This window comes from Beta vulgaris, chromosome 1 (genome assembly GCF_026745355.1).
Source record: "Beta vulgaris subsp. vulgaris cultivar EL10 chromosome 1, EL10.2, whole genome shotgun sequence".
Taxonomy (NCBI): domain Eukaryota; kingdom Viridiplantae; phylum Streptophyta; class Magnoliopsida; order Caryophyllales; family Amaranthaceae; genus Beta; species Beta vulgaris.
Genome location: NC_079202.1, coordinates 45264872 through 45280536, shown reverse-complemented (window position 1 = coordinate 45280536; position 15665 = coordinate 45264872). Strand labels below are relative to the sequence as shown.

The 15665-nt window shown below is 35.5% G+C and overlaps 1 protein-coding gene across 11 annotated transcripts; it reads left to right on the top strand.

The window, feature by feature from the left end:
- Positions 1 to 6927: 6927 nt before the first annotated feature.
- Positions 6928 to 14635, top strand: LOC104888667 (protein PSK SIMULATOR 2). Of its 11 annotated transcripts, none has more exons than XM_057393696.1 (6): positions 6928 to 7307; positions 7538 to 7602; positions 9613 to 9693; positions 10594 to 10647; positions 12358 to 12455; positions 14176 to 14635. In XM_057393696.1, the coding sequence occupies exons 3-6, from the start codon at positions 9687 to 9689 to the stop codon at positions 14320 to 14322; spliced, it is 306 nt and encodes a 101-aa protein (XP_057249679.1). In that variant the 5' UTR covers positions 6928 to 7307; positions 7538 to 7602; positions 9613 to 9686; the 3' UTR covers positions 14323 to 14635. The 11 variants fall into 11 exon arrangements, 4 of the variants coding, with proteins under 4 accessions (XP_057249679.1, XP_057249680.1, XP_019104121.2 ...); XM_057393697.1 differs by having other exon boundaries at positions 7407 to 7602; XR_002039491.3 differs by lacking the exon at positions 9613 to 9693 and having other exon boundaries at positions 12358 to 12537.
- Positions 14636 to 15665: the final 1030 nt, after the last annotated feature.

Below are 15665 nucleotides of genomic sequence, written 5' to 3'. Positions count from 1 at the left end.
ACTCAACTTTTAGCACAACCCAAATGTTGCCTTTATAGTCCCTTTTTACGGCATGACGTTTGACATCATCAAAGTTTACCAATCATTGGACTAAGTATGTTCCACTCATGTGTCATAGGAATCCACTAATATAATTTCGAAATTACAAAACTTCTAAGTAGGTCTTGTTTGATCATGTATCAGCTATACATATCCATATGATCGATTAAACATCTCCATGTTCCCATAGCCCATGAAACATCGCTATCAATCAATCTTATATGCTAATCCGTTAATAAGTCATTTATGTCCAATTTAATGACTTAGATTAGGAGTTCTAATTAATATTCTATGAATTCTGTTCACTTATGGTGTTTTCATTCATCAAATCACATGTTTGACAAAACTATTGAATTCAAGATATATTTTGGACATTTTATTTAATACCAAACCAAAATTAAATAAGACAAAATTTATTTCTCATAAACATAAAATAACAAAACCATGTCTCTACATTGTAATAAGTTTCTCTAAACCTAATACAATCTAAAGCCACTCTATTATTTGTTTCAAGCCTATAGCCCTAGCGTGACACTCATGCTTGGGTTGAGGTAGTGGTTTAGTTAGCGGATCAACCACATTCTCATCCGTGTGAACTTTGCAGATACCGACATCCTTCCTGCCAACTATCTCTCGAATGAGGTGAAACTTCCTCATTATATGTTTGGACTTGTTTTGTGATCTTGGCTCTTTTTCTTGCGAATAGCACCATTGTTGTCACATAACAACTCAATCCCTTCCAGAGCACTAGGTATAATATCCAGCTTTGTCAAGAACTTCTTTATCCAAACTGCTTCCTTAGCTGCTTCAACCGCTGCTAAATATTCTGATTCTGTCGTATAGTCTGCTACAGTGCTTTGCTTTCTTCCAGGTCGCTTCTCCTCCATTTACACGAAAGACGTACCCTGACTGAGAGCGGTGATCATCTTTGTTGGTTTGGAAGCTCGCATCAGTATAACCTTCAGCAACCAACTCACTTTGTCCTCCATAAACTAAGAACGAGCCTTTAGTCGTCCTCAAGTACTTAAGGATGCTCTTAGTTGCAGTCCAGTGTGCTTTTCTTGAATTTGCTTGGAACCTGCTACACATGCTCAAAGCATATGCAACATCTGGTCGAGTACTTATCATGACAAACATGATAGATCCTATAGCTGAAGCATAAGGGATACTATTCATTCCCCTTAACTCATCAGGCTCAGTCGGGTACTGACTCTTGCTAAGCGATACGTCATGTGACATAGGAATGAATCCTCTCTTCGAGTTATCCATGTTGAACATTGCAAGAACTTTATCAATATAAGTTTTTTGACTTAGCCCAATCATCCTTCGAGACCTATCTCTATGGATTTTGATTCCAAGTATGTACTCAACTTCTCCAAGGTCCTTCATAGAGAAACAACTTTTCAACCATTCCTTGACTGACTTAACCACTGGTTTGTCATTTCCCATGAGTAGTATGTCATCTACATATATACAAAACCAAGAAGACTAAGCTGCTCCGACTAAACTTCTTGTAAACACAAGATTCTTCCTCGCTTTTGAGGAAACCAAATTGTTTGATTGCCTCATAAAACCGAAGATTCCAGCTCCGAGATGTCTGCTTTAATCCATAAATGTATCTTTGAAGCTTGCAAACCCTTTTAGGATTTTCTGGATCATCAAAACCCTCAGGTTGTGTCATGTACACATCCTCATTCAAGAACCCATTTAATGATTCTTCGTTGAATCTTTTGATGTAGTCGGCCAGGTTCTCACTCTTTTCTTGTCTGACCCCCATGAGGTGGAGGCTTGTCTTCTTTTGCCTTTTTCCTACCACAAACTGATGGATGAACATGTCCTCGAGCACTGAGAAATCTGTAATGATTCTGGCATGAAGCTCTTGGAACTAGTTAAGGGCGAGGCCCTTAAGTGTGGTGGGGAAGAAAGGGATCCATGTGGCCTCGCAGCTAGTCTGCACGCTCATTTGAGCCTTGTGCATGGCTATGTGGCGTCCAGGTCGGTTAGGCCCGCGAATTGTGTAATGAGGGGGGTCTTGAGTTTTCCTGGAGTGGGTGCCTCCAAGATCTCCTGGCTGAACGAGACCATGAACTTGAGAGCACCACTATTGAGGGGGGGGGGGTGGGGGTCTAGAGTGGGCCGACTCACCCTGCCCCTCCCGATGAGTGGCTTTCTTGTTTAGGATATGCCAAGCGTCATATCCTTGACTAAGGCGCTTCTAGTCAAGAAAATGCCGGGCGTCCTCAAGCTTGCGCCTGGGATCTCCTCTGGTGACTTGGATATGTGAGTTTCTTCTCCATGACGAGCCGACCTCTCTTTGGGTGGGTGGCGCTCGTCTCATTCCGATCTTTCCCTATCATGTTGACTGAGCTCCCTGGCCTTGGATCTTTGCCGGCTAGGCTGACTGCGAGGCGAGCGAGGGTTATGTTCTTCTCTTTAGGAGAGCACTAGGGCTTGGTCCCTCGGCTCGGGGGGAATATGGAGATTAGGCTGAGCCTTTCCTTGTTGAATGACGGTTAGCATGTCCATTATGCTGCAATGCAAGGTCTGCTGAAGCTGAGCCGCTATGAGAGCCATGTCCGTTGCGAATAGAGGTTGAGGATTAGCACGTTGTATTTGCTTGGATGGGGACTGATGGTTCTTGTGGGACAGTTCCTGGTTGGAATCCATGGTCTGGACAGTGGGAGACCGACGGGGGTGAAGGGGCCCATTCGGATCTCATGTGGTGTGAGGATGAGGGTGCCCTATCATATCTCTAGGCATGTGCTAAAGGTTGTCTGTTACCGATGCTCTTTGTTGGGGCCATTGCGGAGTAACAATGGAATGGGTTCTTGCTGAGTCGCAATGAGGTGAATCTTACTGAGTGGTGGCGAAGCAACTTCTTGTGTGTCCCCACAGACAGCGCCAAACTGTTTCTGTCTAGAAATTAAGGATGCTGATAAGTGCTGAGTAGGAGTGATCCCCAAGAGTGCTGATCTGAGCTGGGTGCGTGTCCGTACACCGGAATCCTGCAAAATAACGTTAGACAGCCCATCGGTTGTTTCGGAATTGCCTCTCCGAAGCTCAAGTCAGTTGATGATCAAGGTAGAGAGAGAAGGTCCAGAGATATATGTTTTAGTTTGTTAGGTGAGAATTCAATACCCTTTTCATTGATGAAGTTGGGGGTATTTATAGTGTTGGGGATCCTTAGACAGGGAGTTTTTATTTATTAGATGGGCTTTCTTATGATTAATGGCGATGTTACCTTTTCAACCTTTGACCCTTTTGGCCCTTTGGTGGATCCCATCTTGAATTAGGAAAGAATATATTGTGTAAGTTACTTTATTAATGCTTATTTAGTATAATTTATCATTACAATTTTGACCCCATCATTAGACTAGGAAAGGATATATTGTAGAAGATTTGTATATCCAATTATATATTTAGCTAAGGACAAAAATGACTTTTTAAAGGGGGACACCATAGCTCCCCCTTGGCTTATATAATAGAGAAATATACGTATTATTATTATTATTATTATTATTATTATTATTATTATTATTATTATTATTATTTTCTCAATAAACTTAGTTCTACCAAAAATAATTGGTAAATCAAGGTTCGAGTTTAATTTATAAACTATTTCAGGTTGCAGATCATAAAAAGGGGGAATTGTCATGGTTGATGAAGATAATTTTTTTCTCTTAAATAGTATTTATGATTATGAATAGAGGCTAGTTTTCATATTTAATTTATTTTATTTATTATACCATCATTATGATCCTCTTTTTGGCTTTTTCCATCTTCTATTCTATATGCGTTAATGTCTATGTGTTATATTAAAAGTTGAAGTTGTGGATGACACTTATATTTTTTTCTCTATTCTTTTTGTCCTGCATTTATTAAATAATTACCCTCTACTTTCTTAAAGTATCATTTGGATATTTTCCATGTTAAAACTTTGTTAGCTATTATTGTTGGGATACTATTTAATAATAGACTTAGCTATAAAATTTATATATCATAATAACATATCTAGAAATTAACGTATAATGACAAACTTTTTCCACTACAATAATTGGTTTGGGTATAGTTTTTAAAAAAAAATAAAAAAATGGGTAGTTTAGCATAGAGGGGTTAACTAGAGTAGGTCATAGACAAATCCTTAATAAAGTAAACACATTTTATGAGGCAATTTGAGTAATCAATGATGGTTTTATTAACATAAAGGCTCCGTTTGGTAGGGCATAAAACGTTTTTCCAGAAAACTGTTTTTCTCTATTTTCAGTTTTACATTGTTTGGTTGGCAAAAGAATGTAAAACCATTTTCCCTTAGGGTAAAATTACTCTCCCAATGATAGAAAACTAGTTTACCTTCAAATGAAGGGAAAACTGTTTTTCTTATCTCTCTTGTACACGCCTCTCACTACCTCCTTAATTTCCCTTTCATCATTTTTCTTACATGGAATCAAACAACGAAAAACTAATTTTGGAATTGTGTTTTCCATGAAAATCATTTTACACTGAAATATTTTACGCCCTACCAAACGGAGCCAAAGTACAAATGATGTTGTCAACTATAGTTGCTTTTTCTTGTCAAAAGTGGAATGATTCAATTAGATGAAACTAACCAAAATGGTAATTAATGAAGAAAATATATAAACACAATGGTATTGAAAAATCTCATTTAACCACAACAAAAAAAATCAATAATATTGTTACTACCATTTTACATCATAGTTAACATTTATTATGATTCATTAAATCAGGCCTCAAAGGGTGTAATAATCATGTAAAATGAAGGCCCAGTTATGTCAAAAAACCCCGCAATAAATAGTCAACAAATAAATGATCCAGGAAAGAGAAGCTCAACTACTAACACTAATCAAGAGATAATTTCTGAAAGTCAAGCGATGCTAAAAAGGATGAAGTGGATGGAAGTTAATCTACCTACAAAGACATGCAAGAATGTGGGTAATGGGTGACTATCATGGCGCCGGAAAATGACAGTTCTGATTTGAATCATAAATGATTCAAATCACTTTCCTCCAAGGAGCAAGGAACTTATACATGCCTCCGCAATATAAATACAAGAAGGAACATCAGAAAACAACAACAAAACACATACACAACAAACGTGCAATTTACTTTCTACTAGCGTAGCTTTACCTAGATTAGCCAACCCCCTTCCGGGGTTATAGTTAGCCTCTAATTAGAATTAGGGCATGTACTGAGTTACCAAGTTTGTTCAATCTTCAATTTAAGTCGAAATCCATGGAGGTATTCATCTTTATGTTTGTCCTTTAATTGTCTAGTTTATCCCTATGTGTCTTATATAATCTTTCTAAAAGTTTGTGTTGTAAGTGGGAATATTCAGCTTTAATTAATAGATTAATTATTGCATTGATTATCTTATTTAATACTCGCCGTCTGAATTTATTAGGCGTTATATTTTAATTCAATGCGTTTTTTGTACAACACGCCACACGGAACCCAAACCGTGTGGCCACCTCCTTCCCCGCCCACTTGGTTTACACACGGGTCATACATTCATGCATGCCTTCCCCTCACACTACTCAAATTACACTCATTTTCTCTCTCCTCCCACCCCAATTCCTCTTCGATCCTCCCTCCTCCCTCCTCCTTCCTCCTTCCTCAGATCTAGGGGAATACTCGTCTTCCTCCTCCTCAACATCATCGTCAATGTCGAACAGAGAGGAGAGAGAGAGTTACATCGCAAGATCTCCCCTCAAATTCTAAAAAAAATAAATCGAACACCAGATTAAGCCTTCCGATGAAGGAGAAGACGACGAATTCCAATGTAAGGGGGTTACTTTTGCTATAACTAGAGGTTACTTGTACATTTATTATGGTTACTTTTTATAAATATTTCAAGCTATTATATAATAATTGTGGTTACTTTTGTGAACATATGATGTCACTCGAACAAATAAATAAGGTTACTCATACATTAGTTAAGGTTACTTTTATTAACTAATGAGGTTACTTTTATAATATAATGAGTAATTTGAAAATATATATGAGGGTTACTTGTAGAATAAATGAGTTACTCGTATGATAAAATAAGGGTACAAATAATAATAGTTACTTATTATGAAGTAATGGGTTCCTCGTATCATAAAATAAGGTTACAAATAATAAGGGTTACACGTACATTCAAATAGGGTTATCCGAAAACGGATTCACGCTTGGGTTTTTTTAAAGGGGACACGAGCATCATTATAAGGCCTAGCTTGGACTTATTATTAGCTGGCCACGTCCTTATTTATCAATGTGTTAATGTAAAATTCTAGAGGAAATAAGAGGAGAGAAAAAATAGGAAAAAAACAGGGGAAATAAGAGGAGAGAGAAAATGAGGCCAAAAAATAGGAAAAATGAGAGACATTAAAGAGAAAAAAAAGAGTTAAAAAAAATGAGAGAAGGGGGGGGGGCGTGCGTGAGAGACGGGGAGGGGAATTAATGGTAAAATTTTAGAAAAAAATAAGAGGAGAGACAAAATAGGAAAAAAATAGGGAAAATAAGAGAAGAGAGAAAATGAGGCAAAAAAAATAGGACAAAATAAGAGACACATCAAAGAGAAAAAAAAAAGAGTTTAAAAAAAATGAGAGAAAAAGGGAAGGGGGGGCATGCTTGACACATGAGAGAAGGGGAGGGGTTAGTTAGAGGAAGGGGGTGGCCACACCATTAGTTGAATGTGTGGCCCGCCTCATATAAAAGTTTGTGATTTTAATTATATTAAGCTATAACAAAGTATGTTAGCAAGATTTTATTAAATTAAAACCGGTAACCCCCAGAGAGTAAAACTCCCATGACATTAAGTATCTAACTATGGGTGTACATTGACTTGTTTGCAAAGTCATCCAACTAAATTTACACCAACTAATATCCATAATCCATAACCTTTTAAAAGTGGCAAATGATGCTACTGTTCAAATAAATAGTGTTATGAGTCACAAAACACTGAAATTCACTGTTCATAAGGAGGGGCAATCTCAGCCCTCCATCTCTGGGGTAACATCAACCTCACGATCTTTCTCTCTCTCACTCACTCTCCTCAGTCCTCACCTCTATGTGACTATGTGGTGTCAGTTCAACACTTTCATTCTCTCTCTCCTCTCCTCTCTCCTCTCTCCTCTAAGGATTAGGGTTTGCTCAACGAATCTATGAAACGATGTCTTAGAATAAGGAATTGATGCGGAATTCGGATTAACAAAGCACGAAAATCGCCGAGTGGGCAAGATCAGGGTTCAAAATGGGTCAAAAATTAGCGGGTTCGTCATCCTTCTTCTTCGTCTCTTTTGTTCTTCGGGTTTTTCTCCTTTCTGTATTTGTCTCTAATTTCTTTCTACAAATTCATTCAATTTCATCAGGTTATGAACAACGAACATGAAAGAAATGGGTTTATTTTTCTACATACAATTTTGTTTTTTAGTACATCTATTTTTCTTTGTTCTGGATTTTCTTTGATTAATTTTTTTTCTTTGTTTTCCTTTGTACTTAGGCTGAAATAGGTTTTGAAGTTGAAGATCAACTTCACATTCAATGAATCTCAAGCTTCCTAAAAAGGTGCTTTAATTACTTCTAAATCAGATTAATGAATTTTATTTATTGATTGATTTTGTATTGTTTTAATGCTTGATTTTGGTATGATTTCTATGGGTTTCGTTGATTTTTAGTAACCCCAGTAGTTTTGTTCCATGGATGTTACATTCAGTTTTTTTTTTTCTATCTATAATATGAATTTCTTGTTTAATCAGTGTTCTTGGGTTATATTATTGATTGAGTGCATGATTTCTTAGTTTTTGTTGTAGCGAACTTTGTTTTCTTTTTTTTTGGAAATTTTATGTTTCAATTTTTTAAATCAATGCACCTGTGTTGTTCAGCTTACATTTGCCTATTAGTGCTTCAATCATTTCCTTCAAAAAAGTTTCAACTACAAAATTCTTGAATATGTATATCCAAGCTTTTTTTCATCGAAACACCTGTCAACTTCCTCATGTTCAAATATATGTCTTGCTAATGTTATCTTGCCAAGGCCTGTTTGAATCATACATGGTCAGCCACAAAATTCCTATATAGCACAGGAATTTTTATGCAGATTTTGACTGTATAGTTAGTTTAGGTGAACTTTTCATTATTGTTGGATCTTGGTTTGATCATGTTGTGTTGTCTTGTGTGATAGATAGATTCTACTGGTTTATCTTTGTAATGCCAATCCAAGCACAAACATAGTTTATTGCACTACAAAACAAAGATATAGTGGTATATGTAAAAGATGAAACAATATAATAGTATATGGATAATGATTCCATCCATAATCCATAACCTTTTAAAAGTGACAAAGTTTTCTACTATTCAAATCAGTGGTGTTTTGGGTGATAAAAGCATGTAATTTACTGTTCCTAAGCAACTGAACATCTTAGCCCTCCAATCTTCATTCAATCTCAGCCATCCGATTATTACTTGAACCATCTCCTTCCTATCTGTTTTTCTATATAGCTGATTCTCTCTCCTCTTTTTATTTGTTTCTCTCACTTTTTAGGGTTTGATATTGTGGGCATCAATGCCGAAAATTAGGGATAGGGATGAGGATTTTAAGAATGAGGTTTGATATTGTGGGCACTCACAATCAATGTCCACATTCTGTTTGAGCTGAAACCGAATATCTCGACGTCGAAAGCCTACCCGCCGGTGGTGGTCAAGAAGGAGAAGCAATCACACCCATAATTCATTCCAGGAACGCTTCAACGACATTGTTTCCCGGTTCACAGGTACCTCCTTTCCCCTCCTTTTTTCCTTTTACCTTCTCTTTCTCTCTCTCATTCTTCTTCTATTTTCTCATTTTCTTCCCCAATGTTTTTCTCTCCAAAACCAGATCTACTTGCTTTGGGTTATGTTTTCAGTCATTTCATCATCCATAATTTTGCTATTATTTCCACATTTTCTCCCCTTAAATTACGGCTCCATATCCAGGGTTCTATTCAATTTTTTGCCATGTTTTATCTTACAACCAGGTTTCAGTTTCTTCTTTTACAAGTTTGCTTATGTGTCTATGTTGGCCCCTTTGACAAGGTTAGGGTTACCATATCTAATTCGCCTCATTCAGTTTCTACTATCTCTTTCATGCTAGATTTTGAATTTGTTGTTGTTTTGGTCGAATTTGTTTGTTGTGGTTGGGCTAAATGGAAGTGGGAAGAGCAATGTCATTGATTTTATGCTCTTTTTGTTTGGTAAGTGTGCCGAACAGGTAGTTTTTTAAAAAAATGAACCAATTTCCTGTAATTTTGGTCAGAATTAAGCCGAGATATCGGTTTGGTAATGATCCTTCTATTGAATTGCCTGATTAAACTGTTTATGATTTTCTCTATTTTCTTCTTTTTAGTTGTTTTGGGGTTGCCCATTATGCTCAATCCTCTTAATCCTTTTAATTTTCAAAGAATAGAGCATAAGATTGCCACAACCTAAATTAAGTATTGTACTTTGTCCGATTTATGATCAAATCTATCAATGTGGCATGGTAAACATTAAATAACGGTAGAAAGTGATTAGTCTTTCTCTATTTTATTAATTTCGCAGGGCTTTTAGGTTTGGGTTCAGAATAATTTGGAAGCTATATTTTACAATTTTAACAATATTTCTTGAGGCTCTAAATGATGGGTTGTTCACTTTATAACCTTATCTTTGCTTCATTTTTTACTATCGATTACGCTTTACTTATAAAAGCTATTAAATCACCTTGGTCGTTAATTCTCAAAATACTAGGTTTAGTTACATAAGTTAGGCTTTATCACCTTGGTTGTTAATTACTCAATAATTAGTATCTTATATGTGTTCTTTAATCATCTGATTTTGGTAGTTTGACTGGATTTAAAGTAGCTTTTAGATATTTTGATGTTATGAATGTTTGATTTTGGTGTCGTTGTAATGGTTATCGTTATCCATGTAATCTACATTTATGTCATGATCCTCAGTGACATTGTATTGCCTTTGATGGATACATTGCTTATTTTCATGTGGCAGTTGCTTAGACTGTAGTAACACTTACTATTACTGGAATAGTCTGACCTGATTATCTTGATAGTTTTTCCTCTTTCCTCTTTTGATTAACTTTTAAATGTAGAAGGGGAAAAACGCAGAAAAAAAAAACCTTTTCCATTGCACAATAACATCTGTTTAGGTCGATGAATGAGGAATAAGATAACCCGGCTCTATAATGCTTTGGAACACAAATTAGTTGTCCTACCTAGCACTTCAACAATATTAAAGTTCAACCATGTATGCATCAACATCCAAAAGTATGTGGACACCCACACAAATGGGAAAACTACAGTTTGAAGTTCGGTTTTAGCCGAGTCAGCCAGAAACCTTTGATCTCAACACAAACTCAGTTTATATGAGGAATTCTGCTAATGAATTAATACATGTTGTAAGCATGCAATGTTCATCTCATATCTGGTGTTTATTTGATCAGGAGATGTATTTTTAAATTTTGTAAGGTTCACTAATACAACCATGTTTGTCTTGTCATTCTGAGCTGTCTACTTATTTGATTTTCAGGTTGGACAAACAAGAAAAATTGTTGCACCAGAGCTATACATGGGATCTTGATAGGTCTGATTCAATGCCTATTTTTAAATATTAATATTTATGATTTTCATTATATATAATTAAATATATTGTGTTTCGAGACCTTCAAAAAGCGAATGTTGCAAATGGATAGGGTGAGACTTGAGAGGGATCATCTTTAATAAAAACAAAGATTTGGTTTTTTTTGTCTTTCCCGCTATTCAAAATTGTAAAATCCCTTTCTTTATGGAAGTACAAACTATTGGTTTGTTTGAATTATTTGATGCCTTTCCCCAGAAAGAGTTCATTTAAACATTAAATAGGCCCGTTCGAAGTACATGTTTCACGACCTTTTCAAAGTTAGTGGAAAATTGATCTTAAAATGGTGAAAGTCGCAACATATAGAGTTGGAGGACTTACAAAAGAAGGATGTGATCCCCCTTCGGCCTTTGGAGCATGGGGGTGAATATTAAACGAAAAAACAAAGTGGGTAGAAGAAGGATAATGTGTATCACTATGACCTATGACAAGCAGGCATATACATCTAAGGCAAAAGCCACAATGATGATTAAGCTAATTTCCTTACCTGGAATATGGGGGCATCTGCGTCCTTATATACAGCTACATATAACAACATGAAATTTGTATACATGTCTTTTTTAAAGATAAATACGCATTAGTCTAGAGTCTATCAGAATTCGACTATCCGAATTCGAGCCTAGAACGCCATCCCAAGGTTCTAACCCGAAACGTATGGTTAAGCTAGAACACCTCCTTACTAAGCTATGCATGAGTATTATTAAAATTACATTTTCTGTAGTTATGGTGGTCAAATTTAGTGTGCTGCACTGCCTTAGAATAGTGAAGGTAGCAAAGGCTTATAGTTGTTCATTGGTTTTGCTTTATCAGAGTTTTGACCCATTGCCAAAATAAAGGAGAAATGCAATATCGACATTCATAATTTTATCCGACCTTAATAAAGAATGCACGCTTATGTGAAGTGGGGGGGGGGGGAGTACAAGTATAATATCATCGTTCTTGTAACTGTAAAGCATCTCTTGTCTTCGAAATTAAAAATTGCTTTATCTATTAGGTTTAAGAGAGAGCTTGTTGCTGCGGAAGCCCTGTGGAGGCATGGAAAATGACACTCATCTTCCCATTAATCTCACTTCATCAGGTTTGCTCATACTTCTCCTTTTCTAATTTTCATTCCACTTCTTATGCCCTCTTAGTTTCTTTTAATACCAATTCTGCTTAATAAATGTATCTTATAAATATGGTACGAACCAAATACCACAGATGGGATAAAATGCAAGTACAATGATCGATTAAATTTCATCCATTTCTCTCAAAATTTGATCTTTTCTGAGTTTGAGATTGACCCAGTAAACCGAATTCTTTTTAACACTGAAATTTACTGTTTAATTTGAAATTTTGTGGGTTTGTTGCAACTTACATGATCATTTGAGTTGCAGAAAGCTATTCCAATTAGAGTGTTAGTAGTGGGGAAAACAAAAAACGGTCTGATGTGATTCAGCTTATTGTTGATCAATATAAAGATGAACTTCAGCATTATTGTAGTGGTAAGTTGTTGATAATGTCTTGGTCTGTTCTAATTCGAAAACTGCGCGGTATATTGTTTTTTCTTTATAAGATTTTAGTTTGGCCTTACGGTTGCTTCGTATTTTTTCTGCTTGATCATAATCTTTTTTTCCTAGGCCTCACTGTTGTATTTTTGTTTCTAACAAATTGTAGGGGAGCATCTCATGATGTTATACAACGAGCTAAGGCAACAAAGGAAGATTGTAATGAGCTTGCAAAAAAAATCTCTTTGGTCTAGAAAGTTGGAGGAGGTATACAACTGGCTACCTTCTTAAGCGATTTCTTAGAGTGGGAAATTGATGCTTTTCTTCTGCATCCACATCTTTATTCCAGGTTTTTCCGTTTTATTAATTTATCAGATTTTTACTTTGTTTTGTTTTGTTTGTGATGTTTTAATGTCTTATTTTTATTGGATCTTTTGGGTGTCTAAATTCTGTGGTAGTTAAGAATATAAAGTGGAATAGATAACATAGTTTTGTTTTTTCATCAAGCACATATTACGCTTAGAAATCTGGTCTTTCATTGTTTTTCTCATTTCTTTGTCTTTATTTTGCGGTTACTAAAACTTAAGCTTGTAATAGCTAGCTTGAATAGGATGTTGTCATGAGAAACTCTAAAATCTAAGGTCACTCCGAGCAATCAGTTGCAAAATCAATGTTGTAATCCATGATTTCCAAGCTCTGCATCTGATTCAGTTGCTATTTGGAGTCCTCAACCGATTTTCGTTGCGTTTTGTTTGCTTTTTTGGACTAATTTGTGGTTTTCAATTGTTGTTATGTATCCACGTTTAAGTAATATAGGGGTGTGATTTTTTGACTAATATTTTCTATTTACTTTTGGAGTAATTTTGTTTAATTTCAATTTAATTACCATTTTTTTTGTTTAATTTAAGCTAAATTCTTTCAAAATTGGGCTATAGATTAGAGCTCGAATTCAGATGAGTTCGAATTTGACATCGAATATGAGTGTTTGTCTTAGTCCATATTCTCTTGTTATTAAGAAAATTCACGGAAATTATAAGCTCATCACCCTTATACGCTTGAAGACATGTTTCTTGATAGATAGTAGTTGCAAGAACTTTAAGCCTCGTTTTGGCTATCATGCCGTGGTACAACTTTTTTCATGAAATTTTTATTACTTCTACTTCTGTCGGAATGAATCTGACCCCTTCCTATGTACCCCCTATATATAGTGGAGATCTTAAGAAGTTAGCATTTTTTTGGTGGCAGGGTCCGGGGGTTAGAATATTAAATGTAATTTCACCTTCTTCTTCCCAAGGAATTGGACCTATCACAAAAATATGGTTAGGTCTATAGCTCTGTAAAGAAAATTCGCCTCGGGTGGGACTGATTTCAAATCTGAGGTCAAATAGAAACAACCACAAGCAAGTATGGGGAAGGAAGGGGATCAAAGAACGATGAAGATCAAGGGAGGGGGGGAAGGGGGGAAGAGTGAGCTACCATTGGGAAGAGCATTTCCTTAATTGTGTTTGAGCATGCTATTAAAGTGTTAACAATCGTTTCTTTCTTTTCCTTTTTTAGTGTCCCTTTAGCTGCTCACTTACACGCTGTAATATTCTGTTTGGATGTTCCATGGCTGATTAAAAAGTTCTAGAAGTTCGTTCACTTGTTGTCTTCATTTCTCTAATTCCATTAAATTATATTCTTGGTGCATTATCTTCTTTTCTTGGATTAGCTTTGTTTCCCCTTGCTATGGGATCACTTACACTATGGAGTTGCTTACTTGATATTTTTGTCTTGGGTAGTCCAGTGTGCAAAGAATCGACAATTTCCGGATCTAGAGGAACCTGCATATGAGTTTTTTGAGACCAGGTCTAATGGCATGTTGTGCTATGCTTAATTATAAAACTTTATTGTCTTTTTACTTGCCAATTTGATTTTGCGATCTTCTTAAGAAATCAACTTTGATGTGAATTTTTCTAATCTTATGTTGTATCTCTGAATGCTATAGATCCTGGTGAAACATGTATGGGTAGTGAAGATGATGGAGGACAAAGTCAAAGAAGAAATTGCAGCCTTTGAAAGTTCTCGAACATTTGCTTTACTGGTTCCAAAGGTGGCAGTTGCGGGATCTGCTCTAGCGATATCGAAGTGCTAGATAGAATAAGATTCAGCAAATGAAGGGAATGGCGTCAAGTGTAAACATTGGATGTCTCTCGGTCGTGGCAAGTACTCTGAGATACCATTGGAAAAGGAGTTCTAACATGTTTATGGGAACATACTATCTACATTTCTATGTTCTTTATGCGTATTTAACATTCTCCTTTGGGTTTGAATAGGAAATTTGATCTTTTAGGGTCCATTAATATTTGGGACCATTTAGCAACTTAGAATTTTTCAAATGTTCTTTTTTTGGGAATTCAAGCGTGATTGCTTAGAGATAGATTGAAATTAAATGATTTTGGTCTGAATTTTGGAATATCTTCTTGATATATACTTTTGGAATATTAACTTTATGTAATTTTTACATATGTAAATTTAAAGATATAAATGTTTAAACATTTATATTGGTAAGTATGAAAAGGTAAAGTTAACTATTAAAAAGAAATGCAAGGAGCGGTAAATGTGATAACACTTTTTCCTTTTTTTTTATATTCTAGCTCATAGTAACAAGGTTAAAAATTCATCTTGGTCTTACGTAAAATGTTAATATTGCCTATACATATTAAGATAATTAACATTTTTGGGGTCTTATGTAGATTAATTCTAACGACTTTGAATTTTGAATAAATGGAGTTTTTTTTATTAGTAATGTTAGTATAGAGTTTACTGGCTACTCAAAGTATTTTCAATCCTAGAATATGTCAAATATTATGCTAATCATTTTATGCTAGAGCCAAAGATAGTCATGTAATTAAGGTTTGTAATAATGACATATACAAGTTGCTTTCTCCATTTCTCCAAAAAAAAAAAAGATAGGTTATTTGACCAACATCGGCCTAAGTTCATTATTCCTAGCCTTCTGCAAGCATGAAATAGGTTGTTTGAGGAATGACAATATACTTTACAAGAAATCCATTAGAGTTAAACCTGAAAAACGATAAAAGGATGTTTGAAAAGGAATAAGATTTTGGATCTATTTAGCAAAGAAAGAAGAGAAGGGTTGGGGTTGTTGTGCCTCCTTTTTCATTGACCAATGAAGTGTAACTATTATCCAAAGATAGTTGATTATAGTTTGTGTTATATGTAGTTGTTTATTTGGGTATCATTGTCGAGATGTTTAAATGCCAGGGGAGAAAAAGAAGAAAATAGTATTTTGATGTTATTAATATTGAAATTATATCTTATCAATAAAACTAATAGTTTGAAAAGAAACATGAAAAAGCAAAGACATAAAAGGAGAAGGGGGAAGAGGAGGTATTGAATATGTTAAAAGGATGGAGGAACTCATGTAAATCAGTCTTCCATCATACAAGCACCTAATTATAACCAATATGACAC